Source organism: Gadus chalcogrammus, chromosome 12, assembly GCF_026213295.1.
Source record: "Gadus chalcogrammus isolate NIFS_2021 chromosome 12, NIFS_Gcha_1.0, whole genome shotgun sequence".
Lineage (NCBI taxonomy): Eukaryota > Metazoa > Chordata > Actinopteri > Gadiformes > Gadidae > Gadus > Gadus chalcogrammus.
The window spans coordinates 10,767,641-10,787,907 of NC_079423.1; the positions used below are offsets into that span (position 1 = coordinate 10,767,641).

The 20,267-nt window shown below is 44.3% G+C and overlaps 2 protein-coding genes and 26 non-coding genes across 29 annotated transcripts; 27 read left to right on the forward strand and 1 right to left on the reverse strand.

Annotated features, from left to right (window-relative positions):
* The first annotated feature begins 211 nt into the window (after positions 1–211).
* Positions 212–330, forward strand: LOC130394537 (5S ribosomal RNA). Its single transcript, XR_008897686.1, has one exon. It is a non-coding gene; the product is annotated as a 5S ribosomal RNA (ribosomal RNA).
* A 283-nt stretch (positions 331–613) lies between these two features.
* On the reverse strand, positions 614–3,814 carry LOC130393664 (putative nuclease HARBI1). Of its 2 annotated transcripts, XM_056604377.1 has the most exons (4): positions 3,059–3,814; positions 2,865–2,977; positions 2,670–2,781; positions 614–2,588 (listed from the first exon to the last, which is right to left on the reverse strand). In XM_056604377.1, exons 1-4 carry the CDS (start codon positions 3,486–3,488, stop codon positions 2,218–2,220), a joined length of 1,026 nt encoding a protein of 341 aa, XP_056460352.1. In that variant the 5' UTR covers positions 3,489–3,814; the 3' UTR covers positions 614–2,217. The 2 variants fall into 2 exon arrangements, with proteins under 2 accessions (XP_056460352.1, XP_056460351.1); XM_056604376.1 differs by having other exon boundaries at positions 2,865–3,814.
* Positions 645–3,832, forward strand: LOC130393668 (uncharacterized). The gene is made up of 8 exons (XM_056604380.1): positions 645–935; positions 1,041–1,111; positions 1,209–1,388; positions 1,570–1,631; positions 1,722–1,766; positions 1,859–1,906; positions 1,991–2,080; positions 2,165–3,832. Exons 1-8 carry the CDS (start codon positions 760–762, stop codon positions 2,186–2,188), a joined length of 696 nt encoding a protein of 231 aa, XP_056460355.1. The 5' UTR covers positions 645–759; the 3' UTR covers positions 2,189–3,832.
* Positions 3,833–4,127: 295 nt separating this feature from the next.
* On the forward strand, positions 4,128–4,246 carry LOC130395412 (5S ribosomal RNA). Its single transcript, XR_008898470.1, has one exon. It is a non-coding gene; the product is annotated as a 5S ribosomal RNA (ribosomal RNA).
* A 519-nt stretch (positions 4,247–4,765) lies between these two features.
* LOC130399957 (5S ribosomal RNA) lies at positions 4,766–4,884 on the forward strand. The gene has a single exon (XR_008902448.1). It is a non-coding gene; the product is annotated as a 5S ribosomal RNA (ribosomal RNA).
* Positions 4,885–5,403: 519 nt separating this feature from the next.
* On the forward strand, positions 5,404–5,522 carry LOC130395449 (5S ribosomal RNA). The gene has a single exon (XR_008898504.1). It is a non-coding gene; the product is annotated as a 5S ribosomal RNA (ribosomal RNA).
* A 519-nt stretch (positions 5,523–6,041) lies between these two features.
* LOC130400374 (5S ribosomal RNA) lies at positions 6,042–6,160 on the forward strand. Its single transcript, XR_008902852.1, has one exon. It is a non-coding gene; the product is annotated as a 5S ribosomal RNA (ribosomal RNA).
* A 530-nt stretch (positions 6,161–6,690) lies between these two features.
* LOC130394045 (5S ribosomal RNA) lies at positions 6,691–6,809 on the forward strand. The gene has a single exon (XR_008897242.1). It is a non-coding gene; the product is annotated as a 5S ribosomal RNA (ribosomal RNA).
* Positions 6,810–7,338: 529 nt separating this feature from the next.
* LOC130398518 (5S ribosomal RNA) lies at positions 7,339–7,457 on the forward strand. Its single transcript, XR_008901085.1, has one exon. It is a non-coding gene; the product is annotated as a 5S ribosomal RNA (ribosomal RNA).
* Positions 7,458–7,986: 529 nt separating this feature from the next.
* Positions 7,987–8,105, forward strand: LOC130400073 (5S ribosomal RNA). The gene has a single exon (XR_008902556.1). It is a non-coding gene; the product is annotated as a 5S ribosomal RNA (ribosomal RNA).
* A 529-nt stretch (positions 8,106–8,634) lies between these two features.
* Positions 8,635–8,753, forward strand: LOC130398519 (5S ribosomal RNA). Its single transcript, XR_008901086.1, has one exon. It is a non-coding gene; the product is annotated as a 5S ribosomal RNA (ribosomal RNA).
* Positions 8,754–9,272: 519 nt separating this feature from the next.
* On the forward strand, positions 9,273–9,391 carry LOC130394289 (5S ribosomal RNA). The gene has a single exon (XR_008897462.1). It is a non-coding gene; the product is annotated as a 5S ribosomal RNA (ribosomal RNA).
* Positions 9,392–9,920: 529 nt separating this feature from the next.
* On the forward strand, positions 9,921–10,039 carry LOC130398520 (5S ribosomal RNA). The gene has a single exon (XR_008901087.1). It is a non-coding gene; the product is annotated as a 5S ribosomal RNA (ribosomal RNA).
* A 519-nt stretch (positions 10,040–10,558) lies between these two features.
* LOC130398522 (5S ribosomal RNA) lies at positions 10,559–10,677 on the forward strand. Its single transcript, XR_008901089.1, has one exon. It is a non-coding gene; the product is annotated as a 5S ribosomal RNA (ribosomal RNA).
* A 519-nt stretch (positions 10,678–11,196) lies between these two features.
* LOC130398524 (5S ribosomal RNA) lies at positions 11,197–11,315 on the forward strand. The gene has a single exon (XR_008901090.1). It is a non-coding gene; the product is annotated as a 5S ribosomal RNA (ribosomal RNA).
* A 529-nt stretch (positions 11,316–11,844) lies between these two features.
* On the forward strand, positions 11,845–11,963 carry LOC130398525 (5S ribosomal RNA). The gene has a single exon (XR_008901091.1). It is a non-coding gene; the product is annotated as a 5S ribosomal RNA (ribosomal RNA).
* A 529-nt stretch (positions 11,964–12,492) lies between these two features.
* LOC130398526 (5S ribosomal RNA) lies at positions 12,493–12,611 on the forward strand. The gene has a single exon (XR_008901092.1). It is a non-coding gene; the product is annotated as a 5S ribosomal RNA (ribosomal RNA).
* Positions 12,612–13,140: 529 nt separating this feature from the next.
* LOC130398527 (5S ribosomal RNA) lies at positions 13,141–13,259 on the forward strand. Its single transcript, XR_008901093.1, has one exon. It is a non-coding gene; the product is annotated as a 5S ribosomal RNA (ribosomal RNA).
* A 529-nt stretch (positions 13,260–13,788) lies between these two features.
* LOC130398528 (5S ribosomal RNA) lies at positions 13,789–13,907 on the forward strand. The gene has a single exon (XR_008901094.1). It is a non-coding gene; the product is annotated as a 5S ribosomal RNA (ribosomal RNA).
* A 529-nt stretch (positions 13,908–14,436) lies between these two features.
* Positions 14,437–14,555, forward strand: LOC130398529 (5S ribosomal RNA). Its single transcript, XR_008901095.1, has one exon. It is a non-coding gene; the product is annotated as a 5S ribosomal RNA (ribosomal RNA).
* Positions 14,556–15,084: 529 nt separating this feature from the next.
* Positions 15,085–15,203, forward strand: LOC130398530 (5S ribosomal RNA). Its single transcript, XR_008901096.1, has one exon. It is a non-coding gene; the product is annotated as a 5S ribosomal RNA (ribosomal RNA).
* A 529-nt stretch (positions 15,204–15,732) lies between these two features.
* Positions 15,733–15,851, forward strand: LOC130398531 (5S ribosomal RNA). Its single transcript, XR_008901097.1, has one exon. It is a non-coding gene; the product is annotated as a 5S ribosomal RNA (ribosomal RNA).
* A 528-nt stretch (positions 15,852–16,379) lies between these two features.
* LOC130398532 (5S ribosomal RNA) lies at positions 16,380–16,498 on the forward strand. The gene has a single exon (XR_008901098.1). It is a non-coding gene; the product is annotated as a 5S ribosomal RNA (ribosomal RNA).
* A 529-nt stretch (positions 16,499–17,027) lies between these two features.
* On the forward strand, positions 17,028–17,146 carry LOC130399599 (5S ribosomal RNA). Its single transcript, XR_008902105.1, has one exon. It is a non-coding gene; the product is annotated as a 5S ribosomal RNA (ribosomal RNA).
* Positions 17,147–17,675: 529 nt separating this feature from the next.
* LOC130398534 (5S ribosomal RNA) lies at positions 17,676–17,794 on the forward strand. The gene has a single exon (XR_008901100.1). It is a non-coding gene; the product is annotated as a 5S ribosomal RNA (ribosomal RNA).
* A 528-nt stretch (positions 17,795–18,322) lies between these two features.
* LOC130398535 (5S ribosomal RNA) lies at positions 18,323–18,441 on the forward strand. The gene has a single exon (XR_008901101.1). It is a non-coding gene; the product is annotated as a 5S ribosomal RNA (ribosomal RNA).
* Positions 18,442–18,960: 519 nt separating this feature from the next.
* Positions 18,961–19,079, forward strand: LOC130398536 (5S ribosomal RNA). The gene has a single exon (XR_008901102.1). It is a non-coding gene; the product is annotated as a 5S ribosomal RNA (ribosomal RNA).
* Positions 19,080–19,598: 519 nt separating this feature from the next.
* On the forward strand, positions 19,599–19,716 carry LOC130394014 (5S ribosomal RNA). Its single transcript, XR_008897214.1, has one exon. It is a non-coding gene; the product is annotated as a 5S ribosomal RNA (ribosomal RNA).
* Positions 19,717–20,267: the final 551 nt, after the last annotated feature.

The following is a 20,267-nucleotide window of genomic DNA, read 5'->3' on the forward strand; positions in this document are numbered from 1 at the left end:
ACATCACACGCACACGCAGTGTATTTCAGATAATTAATGAATTCAGAAGTCACAATGATCGTTTACATGGATAAGGAGTCCTACTGAATCAATTACTGCCGTTTATATCTAACTAATGATTGTTTTTGTAAAAGTGTAACGTCGAGCCTCAGCAGCTTTCTCACTCCTTATGTGCTACTGTATAAAACCTGGTTTTGCGCCTGCACTAATTGCTTACGGCCATACCACCCTGAACACGGCCGATCTCGTCTGATCTCGGAAGCTAAGCAGGGTTGGGCCTGGTTAGTACTTGGATGGGAGTCTGCCTGGGAATACCAGGTGCTGTAAGCTTTTTCTTTTTCAACTCGAGCTCATTGACTCCGTGGCGTACCGTGACCTGATGTTTACTGCCAACCGCTTTGGAGGATTTAAGCAACATACAAAAACTGACAACGTCTCTCAAAACTGTTTTTGTGAAACATGAGGACAGTATAGTGATACTGCCAGCAGGGAGCACCAGAGAGCTGAACAGACAGTTGTACATTTCTTAAACTTTCACCAACACAAACACGCACGCTCACTTCAGAGGGGTGTTCCACGAACGGAGGTTAAACAAACACTGAGTTAACGCTGAACTCTAGGGTGATTGACCCTGTGCCGACCAACCCAGAGTTTTCGGTTCCACAGCAGCGGTTATGCATTAGTTCAATCACCTCGCGGTTGGTTAACACAGGGTTGTGCGCGTCCACGCCAAACCTATAAAGACGTGATGTATGGATCATGGAATTACCGATCAATATGGCGAAACGGGCCGCATATTTCTCAGATCTCGACCTCCAGGTTCTCCTGGAGAGTTACGATGAGGAAAAGGGAGTGATAATGAGGAAATGCAACACTAAAGCATCTTCCATAATGAGAAATAAAGCCTGGCAGAGGATAGCTGACCGCGTAAATTCGTAAGTGTCATGGTAAAAGCACTATCCTAAATATTTGAACTGAATCCATTCATTACCTATCTCAGTTAAGCTTTCTTAACATTCCATAATCTGTTATCTATAAAGATGTAATCCGACGGCCCCCAAACGAACTCGGGAACAAGTAAAAATGAAATACAAAAACGTTATACAAGCTGGTAAGCTTTTCCCACCATCGTCCTACATATTTGTCATATCATAGGCCTATTTGTCACTGCTCCTGTATTTTAATAGCCCATTTTTTTATTTTTAAAGCCAATCGTAAGAGGGCCGACAGTCGGCAGACTGGATCGGGCCCTCCAATTACCTTCACCACGGTTGAGGAGCTGGCTCTAACCATTAATGCAGGGCGCCCTGGCATGGAGGGGATACCTGGAGGTACCTCCTCCGAGAGTCCGGGGCCATCTCCGTCCACTGTCAACCCACTGGTTGAATGTAGGTTTTTTTGTTATTTCATTTTTTGTATGCGAACGCATGCAAGCCGTGTGTGTGTCATAGCGCAAATGTTCCAAATGTTATTTTGTAGCTGGGTAGAAAACCCCATGTTTGTTGTATGCCTGCTGTATAGGCCTATGTGGCTCTATTCCTAAACGTGACTAATTAATCAACTTCACAGATCAAGACGGAGTATTGCTTTTAATCGAGCCGGCTACGAATCCTCCAGTTTATGCAAGTCCGGTAGGCCTGGTTTTTTTTTTTTACATTTCTGTTGTAAGCGCATCTCAAAATACTCAGCCAATAGGCCTATATTTGCTCTTTGTATGACAGGAGGCCGATGAAAATATTGCCATGGATGGGTCTGAAAGAACTGAGGTATAGGCCTCGCTTTTTCTTGCCAGTTCCAAGTCATTATTGACGATTCAACCAAACTAACAGTGTTCTCAAACTCACTTGTCTCTTAACAGACTGTGGTCGAGGAAGCGGCGGGTACATCAGGGTCGCAATATCAGCATGTAAGACATATCCTAGGCTACTCACTTAATTTATTGGCCAAGTATGTCGCTTGAATGGTAAAACAATATTTTCCTCTATTTCAGTTGACTACTAAAGAATTATATCGACTTCATCTTCAGCGGGAAATCGCTAAGGCTGATTTGCAAATGGAGTACACGAAGCTGCTGATAGAGGTAAAAAAAGGAGGTTGGGCAGAAATTCAACGCGGACATGATATTGCTATTCAATGTCTAATTATATTATTTTTCCTCCCTCAGCAACTAAAGAATAAAAATGATTGATAAAAACAGTGTTGGGTGTTTTTTTTTTTTTAATTGAAGTGATTTTGGCAAATGTGTTCCCGCATCCTTTGTCCAGCCCTTGAATCCATTTGGGGAATGTGTTCCTCCTCGAGGAACGGGTCAAAGGGGGGAGGCATCTCTTTGCGCAGGGTGGCGATATTGTGGAGGACGGCGCATGCAACAATAATGTCGCATGCCCGTTCCGGACAAACCCTTAGTCCACGTAGGCATTGAAATCTGGACTTCAATATCCCGAATGTGTTTTCAATCTTAACGCGGGTTCTGCTGTGTGCCCGGTTTAATGTAGTCTGTGGTCCAGGAGCGGGATTAGGGTACGGGGTGATGAGCGTCGGGAGGCATGGATACCCTCGATCTCCTAGGATCCACCCATCGAATTGCCCTGCGATCAAATACAAACTTTGAGCTATCTTGCACAAGCACAATTATATGAGATCTATGATATGTTCAGAATGCAACTCACCCTCTTGAAATTTACGGCTCAAATTGGATTCACGATACATCCTTGCATCGTGGACTGAACCAGGCCATTTTGCCTCTACATTGGTGATCATGTGGGAAGCATCACATATCATCTAGTGATAAAAGAAAAAGATCGACAGCGATTAACAAACCATGGAGATATTGGAAATATCCAATATAGGCAGTGTACACTTACCTGAACATTTATACTGTGATAGCCTTTCCTGTTCACATAATCTGCCTCATTTATAGATGGGGCCAGTATGGGCACTTGTGTGCCATCAATGCACCCAATTACATTTGGAAATCCTGAAATAAAACACCCAGATGAAAAGTCAACGAGGGTAATTTCGGTGCCATTTGGGAACACGTAAAGTAGATAATGCTGACCTGCAAGTTGGTGAAACTCCATTTTCATGCGTCTCGTGGGTTTATGGCCTGGAAATACGATGAAGTTCCGCAACAACCGCTTCAGCGCAAGACAGACTTTACGTACTGAGCGGCAGACCGTGGCTTTGCCTATGTGCTCAGCATCTCCTACGCTGTACAAAAAGCTTCCCGTCGCAAAAAAACGGAGAGCTGTGCAAATTGTTTGGAGTGGACTGAGGGCAGATCCACGATTGGTCACATTTGCAATGTATGGTTGGAGAAGGTTATTTAAATAAAGCAAAGAATCACGTGAAAAACGATATCTCTCCAGCAAAAAGTCCTCCGGAAAGGACAATATGTCGAGCCGTGGTCTAATTATTCTCTCTCTGTGAATGGCACGAATTATTTGCGCTCCGATATCAATCGGCCTCTCGTCAAAAGGGCATGCCATTGTGATCACGTAAAAGCTGTGGTGAACGCGGGTTTAAATACCCTGAGCAAAACCGGGTTATCTTTTAACTTAACCTGCGCAAAACCTGCTCCGACCAGGTTTGATTCAGAGCATATGTTGCTATAGCAACTAAGATACCTTGATCCTTTTGGAACGGAAAACCTCGGGTTACCGCAAACCCTGGGTTAACTTACCCGGTTATGTGATAAAACCGGCAGGTTTGATTCAGAGCATATGTTGCTATAGCAACTAACATACCGTGATCCTTTTGGAACGGAAAACCTAGGGTTACCGAAAACCCTGGGTTCACTTACCCGGTTATGTGATAAAACCGGCTTTGTGGAACACCCCACAGATCATGGGAGGACGTCAACAAATCACCACCCATTCTCTGACACTTTAACCGTTAACCTTGGTTCAAACATTTAACATCACACGCACACGCAGTGTATTTCAGATAATTAATGAATTCAGATGTCACAATGATCGTTTACATGGATAAGGAGTCCTACTGAATCAATTACTGCCGTTTATATCTAACTAATGATTGTTTTTGTAAGAGTGTAACGTCGAGCCTCAGCAGCTTTCTCACTCCTTATGTGCTACTGTATAAAACCTGGTTTTGCGCCTGCACTAATTGCTAACGGCCGTACCACCCTGAACACGCCCGATCTCGTCTGTTCTCGGAAACTAAGCAGGGTCGGGCCTGGTTAGTACTTGGATGGGAGACCGCCTGGGAATACCAGGTGCTGTAAGCTTTTTCTTTTTCAACTCGAGCTCATTGACTCCGTGGCGTACCGTGACCTGATGTTTACTGCCAACCGCTTTGGAGGATTTAAGCAACATACAAAAACTGACAACGTCTCTCAAAACTATTTTTGTGAAACATGAGGACAGTATAGTGATACTGCCAGCAGGGAGCACCAGAGAGCTGAACCGACAGTTGTACATTTCTTAAACTTTCACCAACACAAACACGCACGCTCACTTCAGATCATGGGAGGACGTCAAAAAATCACCACCCATTCTCTGACACTTTAACCGTTAACCTTGGTTCAAACATTTAACATCACACGCACACGCAGTGTATTTCAGATAATTAATGAATTCAGATGTCACAATGATCATTTACATGGATAAGGAGTCTTACTGATTCAATTACTGCCGTTTATATCTAACTAATGATTGTTTTTGTAAGAGTGTAACGTCGAGCCTCAGCAGCTTTCTCACTCCTTATGTGCTACTGTATAAAACCTGGTTTTGCGCCTGCACTAGTTGCTTACGGCCATGCCACCCTGAACACGCCCGATCTCGTCTGATCTCGGAAGCTAAGCAGGGTCGGGCCTGGTTAGTACTTGGATGGGAGACCGCCTGGGAATACCAGGTGCTGTAAGCTTTTTCTTTTTCAACTCGAGCTCATTGACTCCTTGGCGTACCGTGACCTGATGTTTACTGCCAACCGCTTTGGAGGATTTAAGCAACATACTAAAACTGACAACGTCTCTCAAAACTATTTTTGTGAAACATGAGGACAGTATAGTGATACTGCCAGCAGGGAGCACCAGAGAGCTGAACCGACAGTTGTACATTTCTTAAACTTTCACCAACACAAACACGCACGCTCACTTCAGATCATGGGAGGACGTCAAAAAATCACCACCCATTCTCTGACACTTTAACCGTTAACCTTGGTTCAAACATTTAACATCACACGCACACGCAGTGTATTTCAGATAATTAATGAATTCAGATGTCACAATGATCGTTTACATGGATAAGGAGTCCTACTGAATCAATTACTGCCGTTTATATCTAACTAATGATTGTTTTTGTAAGAGTGTAACGTCGAGCCTCAGCAGCTTTCTCACTCCTTATGTGCTACTGTATAAAACCTGGTTTTGCGCCTGCACTAATTGCTAACGGCCGTACCACCCTGAACACGCCCGATCTTGTCTGATCTCGGAAACTAAGCAGGGTCGGGCCTGGTTAGTACTTGGATGGGAGACCGCCTGGGAATACCAGGTGCTGTAAGCTTTTTCTTTTTCAACTCGAGCTCATTGACTCCGTGGCGTACCGTGACCTGATGTTTACTGCCAACCGCTTTGGAGGATTTAAGCAACATACAAAAACTGACAACGTCTCTCAAAACTATTTTTGTGAAACATGAGGACAGTATAGTGATACTGCCAGCAGGGAGCACCAGAGAGCTGAACCGACAGTTGTACATTTCTTAAACTTTCACCAACACAAACACGCACGCTCACTTCAGATCATGGGAGGACGTCAAAAAATCACCACCCATTCTCTGACACTTTAACCGTTAACCTTGGTTCAAACATTTAACATCACACGCACACGCAGTGTATTTCAGATAATTAATGAATTCAGATGTCACAATGATCGTTTACATGGATAAGGAGTCTTACTGATTCAATTACTGCCGTTTATATCTAACTAATGATTGTTTTTGTAAGAGTGTAACGTCGAGCCTCAGCAGCTTTCTCACTCCTTATGTGCTACTGTATAAAACCTGGTTTTGCGCCTGCACTAATTGCTTACGGCCATACCACCCTGAACACGCCCGATCTTGTCTGATCTCGGAAGCTAAGCAGGGTCGGGCCTGGTTAGTACTTGGATGGGAGACCGCCTGGGAATACCAGGTGCTGTAAGCTTTTTCTTTTTCAACTCGAGCTCATTGACTCCGTGGCCTACCGTGGCGTACCGTGACCTGATGTTTACTGCCAACCGCTTTGGAGGATTTAAGCAACATACAAAAACTGACAACGTCTCTCAAAACTAGTTTTTGTGAAACATGAGGACAGTATAGTGATACTGCCAGCAGGGAGCACCAGAGAGCTGAACCGACAGTTGTACATTTCTTAAACTTTCACCAACACAAACACGCACGCTCACTTCAGATCATGGGAGGACGTCAAAAAATCACCACCCATTCTCTGACACTTTAACCGTTAACCTTGGTTCAAACATTTAACATCACACGCACACGCAGTGTATTTCAGATAATTAATGAATTCAGATGTCACAATGATCGTTTACATGGATAAGGAGTCCTACTGAATCAATTACTGCCGTTTATATCTAACTAATGATTGTTTTTGTAAAAGTGTAACGTCGAGCCTCAGCAGCTTTCTCACTCCTTATGTGCTACTGTATAAAACCTGGTTTTGCGCCTGCACTAATTGCTTACGGCCATACCACCCTGAACACGCCCGATCTCGTCTGATCTCAGAAGCTAAGCAGGGTCGGGCCTGGTTAGTACTTGGATGGGAGACCGCCTGGGAATACCAGGTGCTGTTAGCTTTTTCTTTTTCAACTCGAGCTCATTGCCTCCGTGGCCTACCGTGGCGTACCGTGACCTGATGTTTACTGCCAACCGCTTTGGAGGATTTAAGCAACATACAAAAACTGACAACGTCTCTCAAAACTATTTTTGTGAAACATGAGGACAGTATAGTGATACTGCCAGCAGGGAGCACCAGAGAGCTGAACCGACAGTTGTACATTTCTTAAACTTTCACCAACACAAACACGCACGCTCACTTCAGATCATGGGAGGACGTCAAAAAATCACCACCCATTCTCTGACACTTTAACCGTTAACCTTGGTTCAAACATTTAACATCACACGCACACGCAGTGTATTTCAGATAATTAATGAATTCAGATGTCACAATGATCGTTTACATGGATAAGGATTCCTACTGAATCAATTACTGCCGTTTATATCTAACTAATGATTGTTTTTGTAAAAGTGTAACGTCGAGCCTCAGCAGCTTTCTCACTCCTTATGTGCTACTGTATAAAACCTGGTTTTGCGCCTGCACTAATTGCTTACGGCCATACCACCCTGAACACGCCCGATCTCGTCTGATCTCGGAAGCTAAGCAGGGTCGGGCCTGGTTAGTACTTGGATGGGAGACCGCCTGGGAATACCAGGTGCTGTAAGCTTATTCTTTTTCAACTCGAGCTCATTGACTCCGTGGCCTACCGTGGCGTACCGTGACCTGATGTTTACTGCCAACCGCTTTGGAGGATTTAAGCAACATACAAAAACTGACAACGTCTCTCAAAACTATTTTTGTGAAACATGAGGACAGTATAGTGATACTGCCAGCAGGGAGCACCAGAGAGCTGAACCGACAGTTGTACATTTCTTAAACTTTCACCAACACAAACACGCACGCTCACTTCAGATCATGGGAGGACGTCAATAAATCACCACCCATTCTATGACACTTTAACCGTTAACCTTGGTTCAAACATTTAACATCACACGCACACGCAGTGTATTTCAGATAATTAATGAATTCAGATGTCACAATGATCGTTTACATGGATAAGGATTCCTACTGAATCAATTACTGCCGTTTATATCTAACTAATGATTGTTTTTGTAAAAGTGTAACGTCGAGCCTCAGCAGCTTTCTCACTCCTTATGTGCTACTGTATAAAACCTGGTTTTGCGCCTGCACTAATTGCTTACGGCCATACCACCCTGAACACGCCCGATCTCGTCTGATCTCGGAAGCTAAGCAGGGTCGGGCCTGGTTAGTACTTGGATGGGAGACCGCCTGGGAATACCAGGTGCTGTTAGCTTTTTCTTTTTCAACTCGAGCTCATTGCCTCCGTGGCCTACCGTGGCGTACCGTGACCTGATGTTTACTGCCAACCGCTTTGGAGGATTTAAGCAACATACAAAAACTGACAACGTCTCTCAAAACTATTTTTGTGAAACATGAGGACAGTATAGTGATACTGCCAGCAGGGAGCACCAGAGAGCTGAACCGACAGTTGTACATTTCTTAAACTTTCACCAACACAAACACGCACGCTCACTTCAGATCATGGGAGGACGTCAAAAAATCACCACCCATTCTCTGACACTTTAACCGTTAACCTTGGTTCAAACATTTAACATCACACGCACACGCAGTGTATTTCAGATAATTAATGAATTCAGATGTCACAATGATCGTTTACATGGATAAGGAGTCCTACTGAATCAATTACTGCCGTTTATATCTAACTAATGATTGTTTTTGTAAAAGTGTAACGTCGAGCCTCAGCAGCTTTCTCACTCCTTATGTGCTACTGTATAAAACCTGGTTTTGCGCCTGCACTAATTGCTTACGGCCATACCACCCTGAACACGCCCGATCTCGTCTGATCTCGGAAGCTAAGCAGGGTCGGGCCTGGTTAGTACTTGGATGGGAGACCGCCTGGGAATACCAGGTGCTGTAAGCTTTTTCTTTTTCAACTCGAGCTCATTGACTCCGTGGCGTACCGTGACCTGATGTTTACTGCCAACCGCTTTGGAGGATTTAAGCAACATACAAAAACTGACAACGTCTCTCAAAACTATTTTTGTGAAACATGAGGACAGTATAGTGATACTGCCAGCAGGGAGCACCAGAGAGCTGAACCGACAGTTGTACATTTCTTAAACTTTCACCAACACAAACACGCACGCTCACTTCAGATCATGGGAGGACGTCAAAAAATCACCACCCATTCTCTGACACTTTAACCGTTAACCTTGGTTCAAACATTTAACATCACACGCACACGCAGTGTATTTCAGATAATTAATGAATTCAGATGTCACAATGATCGTTTACATGGATAAGGAGTCCTACTGAATCAATTACTGCCGTTTATATCTAACTAATGATTGTTTTTGTAAAAGTGTAACGTCGAGCCTCAGCAGCTTTCTCACTCCTTATGTGCTACTGTATAAAACCTGGTTTTGCGCCTGCACTAATTGCTTACGGCCATACCACCCTGAACACGCCCGATCTCGTCTGATCTCAGGAGCTAAGCAGGGTCGGGCCTGGTTAGTACTTGGATGGGAGACCGCCTGGGAATACCAGGTGCTGTAAGCATTTTCCTTTTTCAACTCGAGCTCATTGCCTCCGTGGCCTACCGTGACCTACCGTGACCTGATGTTTACTGCCAACCGCTTTGGAGGATTTAAGCAACATACAAAGACTGACAACGTCTCTCAAAACTATTTTTGTGAAACATGAGGACAGTATAGTGATACTGCCAGCAGGGAGCACCAGAGAGCTGAAACGACAGTTGTACATTTCTTAAACTTTCACCAACACAAACACGCACGCTCACTTCAGATCATGGGAGGACGTCAAAAAATCACCACCCATTCTCTGACACTTTAACCGTTAACCTTGGTTCAAACATTTAACTTCACACGCACACGCAGTGTATTCAGATAATTAATGAATTCAGATGTCACAATGATCGTTTACATGGATAAGGAGTCCTACTGAATCAATTACTGCCGTTTATATCTAACTAATGATTGTTTTTGTAAAAGTGTAACGTCGAGCCTCAGCAGCTTTCTCACTCCTTATGTGCTACTGTATAAAACCTGGTTTTGCGCCTGCACTAATTGCTTACGGCCATACCACCCTGAACACGCCCGATCTCGTCTGATCTCGGAAGCTAAGCAGGGTCGGGCCTGGTTAGTACTTGGATGGGAGACCGCCTGGGAATACCAGGTGCTGTAAGCTTTTTCTTTTTCAACTCGAGCTCATTGACTCCGTGGCGTACCGTGACCTGATGTTTACTGCCAACCGCTTTGGAGGATTTAAGCAACATACAAAAACTGACAACGTCTCTCAAAACTATTTTTGTGAAACATGAGGACAGTATAGTGATACTGCCAGCAGGGAGCACCAGAGAGCTGAACCGACAGTTGTACATTTCTTAAACTTTCACCAACACAAACACGCACGCTCACTTCAGATCATGGGAGGACGTCAAAAAATCACCACCCATTCTCTGACACTTTAACCGTTAACCTTGGTTCAAACATTTAACATCACACGCACACGCAGTGTATTTCAGATAATTAATGAATTCAGATGTCACAATGATCGTTTACATGGATAAGGAGTCCTACTGAATCAATTACTGCCGTTTATATCTAACTAATGATTGTTTTTGTAAAAGTGTAACGTCGAGCCTCAGCAGCTTTCTCACTCCTTATGTGCTACTGTATAAAACCTGGTTTTGCGCCTGCACTAATTGCTTACGGCCATACCACCCTGAACACGCCCGATCTCGTCTGATCTCGGAAGCTAAGCAGGGTCGGGCCTGGTTAGTACTTGGATGGGAGACCGCCTGGGAATACCAGGTGCTGTAAGCTTTTTCTTTTTCAACTCGAGCTCATTGACTCCGTGGCGTACCGTGACCTGATGTTTACTGCCAACCGCTTTGGAGGATTTAAGCAACATACAAAAACTGACAACGTCTCTCAAAACTGTTTTTGTGAAACATGAGGACAGTATAGTGATACTGCCAGCAGGGAGCACCAGAGAGCTGAACCGACAGTTGTACATTTCTTAAACTTTCACCAACACAAACACGCACGCTCACTTCAGATCATGGGAGGACGTCAAAAAATCACCACCCATTCTCTGACACTTTAACCGTTAACCTTGGTTCAAACATTTAACATCACACGCACACGCAGTGTATTTCAGATAATTAATGAATTCAGATGTCACAATGATCGTTTACATGGATAAGGAGTCCTACTGAATCAATTACTGCCGTTTATATCTAACTAATGATTGTTTTTGTAAAAGTGTAACGTCGAGCCTCAGCAGCTTTCTCACTCCTTATGTGCTACTGTATAAAACCTGGTTTTGCGCCTGCACTAATTGCTTACGGCCATACCACCCTGAACACGCCCGATCTCGTCTGATCTCGGAAGCTAAGCAGGGTCGGGCCTGGTTAGTACTTGGATGGGAGACCGCCTGGGAATACCAGGTGCTGTAAGCTTTTTCTTTTTCAACTCGAGCTCATTGCCTCCGTGGCCTACCGTGGCGTACCGTGACCTGATGTTTACTGCCAACCGCTTTGGAGGATTTAAGCAACATACAAAAACTGACAACGTCTCTCAAAACTATTTTTGTGAAACATGAGGACAGTATAGTGATACTGCCAGCAGGGAGCACCAGAGAGCTGAACCGACAGTTGTACATTTCTTAAACTTTCACCAACACAAACACGCACGCTCACTTCAGATCATGGGAGGACGTCAAAAAATCACCACCCATTCTCTGACACTTTAACCGTTAACCTTGGTTCAAACATTTAACATCACACGCACACGCAGTGTATTTCAGATAATTAATGAATTCAGATGTCACAATGATCGTTTACATGGATAAGGAGTCCTACTGAATCAATTACTGCCGTTTATATCTAACTAATGATTGTTTTTGTAAAAGTGTAACGTCGAGCCTCAGCAGCTTTCTCACTCCTTATGTGCTACTGTATAAAACCTGGTTTTGCGCCTGCACTAATTGCTTACGGCCATACCACCCTGAACACGCCCGATCTCGTCTGATCTCGGAAGCTAAGCAGGGTCGGGCCTGGTTAGTACTTGGATGGGAGACCGCCTGGGAATACCAGGTGCTGTAAGCTTTTTCTTTTTCAACTCGAGCTCATTGACTCCGTGGCCTACCGTGGCGTACCGTGACCTGATGTTTACTGCCAACCGCTTTGGAGGATTTAAGCAACATACAAAAACTGACAACGTCTCTCAAAACTATTTTTGTGAAACATGAGGACAGTATAGTGATACTGCCAGCAGGGAGCACCAGAGAGCTGAACCGACAGTTGTACATTTCTTAAACTTTCACCAACACAAACACGCACGCTCACTTCAGATCATGGGAGGACGTCAAAAAATCACCACCCATTCTCTGACACTTTAACCGTTAACCTTGGTTCAAACATTTAACATCACACGCACACGCAGTGTATTTCAGATAATTAATGAATTCAGATGTCACAATGATCGTTTACATGGATAAGGAGTCCTACTGAATCAATTACTGCCGTTTATATCTAACTAATGATTGTTTTTGTAAAAGTGTAACGTCGAGCCTCAGCAGCTTTCTCACTCCTTATGTGCTACTGTATAAAACCTGGTTTTGCGCCTGCACTAATTGCTTACGGCCATACCACCCTGAACACGCCCGATCTCGTCTGATCTCGGAAGCTAAGCAGGGTCGGGCCTGGTTAGTACTTGGATGGGAGACCGCCTGGGAATACCAGGTGCTGTAAGCTTTTTCTTTTTCAACTCGAGCTCATTGACTCCGTGGCCTACCGTGGCGTACCGTGACCTGATGTTTACTGCCAACCGCTTTGGAGGATTTAAGCAACATACAAAAACTGACAACGTCTCTCAAAACTATTTTTGTGAAACATGAGGACAGTATAGTGATACTGCCAGCAGGGAGCACCAGAGAGCTGAACCGACAGTTGTACATTTCTTAAACTTTCACCAACACAAACACGCACGCTCACTTCAGATCATGGGAGGACGTCAAAAAATCACCACCCATTCTCTGACACTTTAACCGTTAACCTTGGTTCAAACATTTAACATCACACGCACACGCAGTGTATTTCAGATAATTAATGAATTCAGATGTCACAATGATCGTTTACATGGATAAGGAGTCCTACTGAATCAATTACTGCCGTTTATATCTAACTAATGATTGTTTTTGTAAGAGTGTAACGTCGAGCCTCAGCAGCTTTCTCACTCCTTATGTGCTACTGTATAAAACCTGGTTTTGCGCCTGCACTAATTGCTTACGGCCATACCACCCTGAACACGCCCGATCTCGTCTGATCTCGGAAGCTAAGCAGGGTCGGGCCTGGTTAGTACTTGGATGGGAGACCGCCTGGGAATACCAGGTGCTGTAAGCTTTTTCTTTTTCAACTCGAGCTCATTGACTCCGTGGCCTACCGTGGCGTACCGTGACCTGATGTTTACTGCCAACCGCTTTGGAGGATTTAAGCAACATACAAAAACTGACAACGTCTCTCAAAACTATTTTTGTGAAACATGAGGACAGTATAGTGATACTGCCAGCAGGGAGCACCAGAGAGCTGAACCGACAGTTGTACATTTCTTAAACTTTCACCAACACAAACACGCACGCTCACTTCAGATCATGGGAGGACGTCAAAAAATCACCACCCATTCTCTGACACTTTAACCGTTAACCTTGGTTCAAACATTTAACATCACACGCACACGCAGTGTATTTCAGATAATTAATGAATTCAGATGTCACAATGATCGTTTACATGGATAAGGAGTCCTACTGAATCAATTACTGCCGTTTATATCTAACTAATGATTGTTTTTGTAAGAGTGTAACGTCGAGCCTCAGCAGCTTTCTCACTCCTTATGTGCTACTGTATAAAACCTGGTTTTGCGCCTGCACTAATTGCTTACGGCCATACCACCCTGAACACGCCCGATCTCGTCTGATCTCGGAAGCTAAGCAGGGTCGGGCCTGGTTAGTACTTGGATGGGAGACCGCCTGGGAATACCAGGTGCTGTAAGCTTTTTCTTTTTCAACTCGAGCTCATTGACTCCGTGGCCTACCGTGGCGTACCGTGACCTGATGTTTACTGCCAACCGCTTTGGAGGATTTAAGCAACATACAAAAACTGACAACGTCTCTCAAAACTATTTTTGTGAAACATGAGGACAGTATAGTGATACTGCCAGCAGGGAGCACCAGAGAGCTGAACCGACAGTTGTACATTTCTTAAACTTTCACCAACACAAACACGCACGCTCACTTCAGATCATGGGAGGACGTCAAAAAATCACCACCCATTCTCTGACACTTTAACCGTTAACCTTGGTTCAAACATTTAACATCACACGCACACGCAGTGTATTTCAGATAATTAATGAATTCAGATGTCACAATGATCGTTTACATGGATAAGGAGTCCTACTGAATCAATTACTGCCGTTTATATCTAACTAATGATTGTTTTTGTAAAAGTGTAACGTCGAGCCTCAGCAGCTTTCTCACTCCTTATGTGCTACTGTATAAAACCTGGTTTTGCGCCTGCACTAATTGCTTACGGCCATACCACCCTGAACACGCCCGATCTCGTCTGATCTCGGAAGCTAAGCAGGGTCGGGCCTGGTTAGTACTTGGATGGGAGACCGCCTGGGAATACCAGGTGCTGTAAGCTTTTTCTTTTTCAACTCGAGCTCATTGACTCCGTGGCCTACCGTGGCGTACCGTGACCTGATGTTTACTGCCAACCGCTTTGGAGGATTTAAGCAACATACAAAAACTGACAACGTCTCTCAAAACTATTTTTGTGAAACATGAGGACAGTATAGTGATACTGCCAGCAGGGAGCACCAGAGAGCTGAACCGACAGTTGTACATTTCTTAAACTTTCACCAACACAAACACGCACGCTCACTTCAGATCATGGGAGGACGTCAAAAAATCACCACCCATTCTCTGACACTTTAACCGTTAACCTTGGTTCAAACATTTAACATCACACGCACACGCAGTGTATTTCAGATAATTAATGAATTCAGATGTCACAATGATCGTTTACATGGATAAGGAGTCCTACTGAATCAATTACTGCCGTTTATATCTAACTAATGATTGTTTTTGTAAAAGTGTAACGTCGAGCCTCAGCAGCTTTCTCACTCCTTATGTGCTACTGTATAAAACCTGGTTTTGCGCCTGCACTAATTGCTTACGGCCATACCACCCTGAACACGCCCGATCTCGTCTGATCTCGGAAGCTAAGCAGGGTCGGGCCTGGTTAGTACTTGGATGGGAGACCGCCTGGGAATACCAGGTGCTGTAAGCTTTTTCTTTTTCAACTCGAGCTCATTGACTCCGTGGCCTACCGTGGCGTACCGTGACCTGATGTTTACTGCCAACCGCTTTGGAGGATTTAAGCAACATACAAAAACTGACAACGTCTCTCAAAACTATTTTTGTGAAACATGAGGACAGTATAGTGATACTGCCAGCAGGGAGCACCAGAGAGCTGAACCGACAGTTGTACATTTCTTAAACTTTCACCAACACAAACACGCACGCTCACTTCAGATCATGGGAGGACGTCAAAAAATCACCACCCATTCTCTGACACTTTAACCGTTAACCTTGGTTCAAACATTTAACATCACACGCACACGCAGTGTATTTCAGATAATTAATGAATTCAGATGTCACAATGATCGTTTACATGGATAAGGAGTCCTACTGAATCAATTACTGCCGTTTATATCTAACTAATGATTGTTTTTGTAAGAGTGTAACGTCGAGCCTCAGCAGCTTTCTCACTCCTTATGTGCTACTGTATAAAACCTGGTTTTGCGCCTGCACTAATTGCTTACGGCCATACCACCCTGAACACGCCCGATCTCGTCTGATCTCGGAAGCTAAGCAGGGTCGGGCCTGGTTAGTACTTGGATGGGAGACCGCCTGGGAATACCAGGTGCTGTAAGCTTTTTCTTTTTCAACTCGAGCTCATTGACTCCGTGGCCTACCGTGGCGTACCGTGACCTGATGTTTACTGCCAACCGCTTTGGAGGATTTAAGCAACATACAAAAACTGACAACGTCTCTCAAAACTATTTTTGTGAAACATGAGGACAGTATAGTGATACTGCCAGCAGGGAGCACCAGAGAGCTGAACCGACAGTTGTACATTTCTTAAACTTTCACCAACACAAACACGCACGCTCACTTCAGATCATGGGAGGACGTCAAAAAATCACCACCCATTCTCTGACACTTTAACCGTTAACCTTGGTTCAAACATTTAACATCACACGCACACGCAGTGTATTTCAGATAATTAATGAATTCAGATGTCACAATGATCGTTTACATGGATAAGGAGTCCTACTGAATCAATTACTGCCGTTTATATCTAACTAATGATTGTTTTTGTAAAGTGTAACGTCGAGCCTCAGCAGCTTTCTCACTCCTTATGTGCTACTGTATAAAACCTGGTTTTGCGCCTGCACTAATTGCTTACGGCCATACCACCCTGAACACGCCCGATCTCGTCTGATCTCGGAAGCTAAGCAGGGTCGGGCCTGGTTAGTACTTGGATGGGAGACCGCCTGGGAATACCAGGTGCTGTAAGCTTTTTCTTTTTCAACTCGAGCTCATTGACTCCGTGGCCTACCGTGGCGTACCGTGACCTGATGTTTACTGCCAACCGCTTTGGAGGATTTAAGCAACATACAAAAACTGACAACGTCTCTCAAAACTATTTTTGTGAAACATGAGGACAGTATAGTGATACTGCCAGCAGGGAGCACCAGAGAGCTGAACCGACAGTTGTACATTTCTTAAACTTTCACCAACACAAACACGCACGCTCACTTCAGATCATGGGAGGACGTCAAAAAATCACCACCCATTCTCTGACACTTTAACCGTTAACCTTGGTTCAAACATTTAACATCACACGCACACGCAGTGTATTTCAGATAATTAATGAATTCAGATGTCACAATGATCGTTTACATGGATAAGGAGTCCTACTGAATCAATTACTGCCGTTTATATCTAACTAATGATTGTTTTTGTAAGAGTGTAACGTCGAGCCTCAGCAGCTTTCTCACTCCTTATGTGCTACTGTATAAAACCTGGTTTTGCGCCTGCACTAATTGCTTACGGCCATACCACCCTGAACACGCCCGATCTCGTCTGATCTCGGAAGCTAAGCAGGGTCGGGCCTGGTTAGTACTTGGATGGGAGACCGCCTGGGAATACCAGGTGCTGTAAGCATTTTCTTTTTCAACTCGAGCTCATTGACTCCGTGGCCTACCGTGGCGTACCGTGACCTGATGTTTACTGCCAACCGCTTTGGAGGATTTAAGCAACATACAAAAACTGACAACGTCTCTCAAAACTATTTTTGTGAAACATGAGGACAGTATAGTGATACTGCCAGCAGGGAGCACCAGAGAGCTGAACCGACAGTTGTACATTTCTTAAACTTTCACCAACACAAACACGCACGCTCACTTCAGATCATGGGAGGACGTCAAAAAATCACCACCCATTCTCTGACACTTTAACCGTTAACCTTGGTTCAAACATTTAACATCACACGCACACGCAGTGTATTTCAGATAATTAATGAATTCAGATGTCACAATGATCGTTTACATGGATAAGGAGTCCTACTGAATCAATTACTGCCGTTTATATCTAACTAATGATTGTTTTTGTAAAAGTGTAACGTCGAGCCTCAGCAGCTTTCTCACTCCTTATGTGCTACTGTATAAAACCTGGTTTTGCGCCTGCACTAATTGCTTACGGCCATACCACCCTGAACACGCCCGATCTCGTCTGATCTCGGAAGCTAAGCAGGGTCGGGCCTGGTTAGTACTTGGATGGGAGACCGCCTGGGAATACCAGGTGCTGTAAGCTTTTCTTTTTCAACTCGAGCTCATTGCCTCCGTGGCCTACCGTGGCGTACCGTGACCTGATGTTTACTGCCAACCGCTTTGGAGGATTTAAGCAACATACAAAAACTGACAACGTCTCTCAAAACTATTTTTGTGAAACATGAGGACAGTATAGTGATACTGCCAGCAGGGAGCACCAGAGAGCTGAACCGACAGTTGTACATTTCTTAAACTTTCACCAACACAAACACGCACGCTCACTTCAGATCATGGGAGGACGTCAAAAAATCACCACCCATTCTCTGACACTTTAACCGTTAACCTTGGTTCAAACATTTAACATCACACGCACACGCAGTGTATTTCAGATAATTAATGAATTCAGATGTCACAATGATCGTTTACATGGATAAGGAGTCCTACTGAATCAATTACTGCCGTTTATATCTAACTAATGATTGTTTTTGTAAAAGTGTAACGTCGAGCCTCAGCAGCTTTCTCACTCCTTATGTGCTACTGTATAAAACCTGGTTTTGCGCCTGCACTAATTGCTTACGGCCATACCACCCTGAACACGCCCGATCTCGTCTGATCTCGGAAGCTAAGCAGGGTCGGGCCTGGTTAGTACTTGGATGGGAGACCGCCTGGGAATACCAGGTGCTGTAAGCTTTTTCTTTTTCAACTCGAGCTCATTGACTCCGTGGCGTACCGTGACCTGATGTTTACTGCCAACCGCTTTGGAGGATTTAAGCAACATACAAAAACTGACAACGTCTCTCAAAACTATTTTTGTGAAACATGAGGACAGTATAGTGATACTGCCAGCAGGGAGCACCAGAGAGCTGAACCGACAGTTGTACATTTCTTAAACTTTCACCAACACAAACACGCACGCTCACTTCAGATCATGGGAGGACGTCAAAAAATCACCACCCATTCTCTGACACTTTAACCGTTAACCTTGGTTCAAACATTTAACATCACACGCACACGCAGTGTATTTCAGATAATTAATGAATTCAGATGTCACAATGATCGTTTACATGGATAAGGAGTCCTACTGAATCAATTACTGCCGTTTATATCTAACTAATGATTGTTTTTGTAAAAGTGTAACGTCGAGCCTCAGCAGCTTTCTCACTCCTTATGTGCTACTGTATAAAACCTGGTTTTGCGCCTGCACTAATTGCTTACGGCCATACCACCCTGAACACGCCCGATCTCGTCTGATCTCGGAAGCTAAGCAGGGTCGGGCCTGGTTAGTACTTGGATGGGAGACCGCCTGGGAATACCAGGTGCTGTAAGCTTTTTCTTTTTCAACTCGAGCTCATTGACTCCGTGGCGTACCGTGACCTGATGTTTACTGCCAACCGCTTTGGAGGATTTAAGCAACATACAAAAACTGACAACGTCTCTCAAAACTATTTTTGTGAAACATGAGGACAGTATAGTGATACTGCCAGCAGGGAGCACCAGAGAGCTGAACCGACAGTTGTACATTTCTTAAACTTTCACCAACACAAACACGCACGCTCACTTCAGATCATGGGAGGACGTCAAAAAATCACCACCCATTCTCTGACACTTTAACCGTTAACCTTGGTTCAAACATTTAACATCACACGCACACGCAGTGTATTTCAGATAATTAATGAATTCAGATGTCACAATGATCGTTTACATGGATAAGGAGTCCTACTGAATCAATTACTGCCGTTTATATCTAACTAATGATTGTCTTTGTAAAAGTGTAACGTCGAGCCTCAGCAGCTTTCTCACTCCTTATGTGCTACTGTATGAAACCTGGTTTTGCGCCTGCAATAATTGCTTACGGCCATACCACCCTGAACACGCCGATCTCGTCTGATCTCGGAAGCTAAGCAGGGTCGGGCCTGGTTAGTACTTGGATGGGAGACCGCCTGGGAATACCAGGTGCTGTAAGCTTATTCTTTTTCAACTCGAGCTCATGACTCCGTGGCCTACCGTGGCGTACCGTGACCTGATGTTTACTGCCAACCGCTTTGGAGGATTTAAGCAACATACAAAAACTGACAACGTCTCTCAAAACTATTTTTGTGAAACATGAGGACAGTATAGTGATACTGCCAGCAGGGAGCACCAGAGAGCTGAACCGACAGTTGTACATTTCTTAAACTTTCACCAACACAAACACGCACGCTCACTTCAGATCATGGGAGGACGTCAAAAAATCACCACCCATTCTCTGACACTTTAACCGTTAACCTTGGTTCAAACATTTAACATCACACGCACACGCAGTGTATTTCAGATAATTAATGAATTCAGATGTCACAATGATCGTTTACATGGATAAGGAGTCCTACTGAATCAATTACTGCCGTTTATATCTAACTAATGATTGTCTTTGTAAAAGTGTAACGTCGAGCCTCAGCAGGCTTTCTCACTCCTTATGTGCTACTGTATGAAACCTGGTTTTGCGGCTGCAATAATTGCTTACGGCCATACCACCCTGA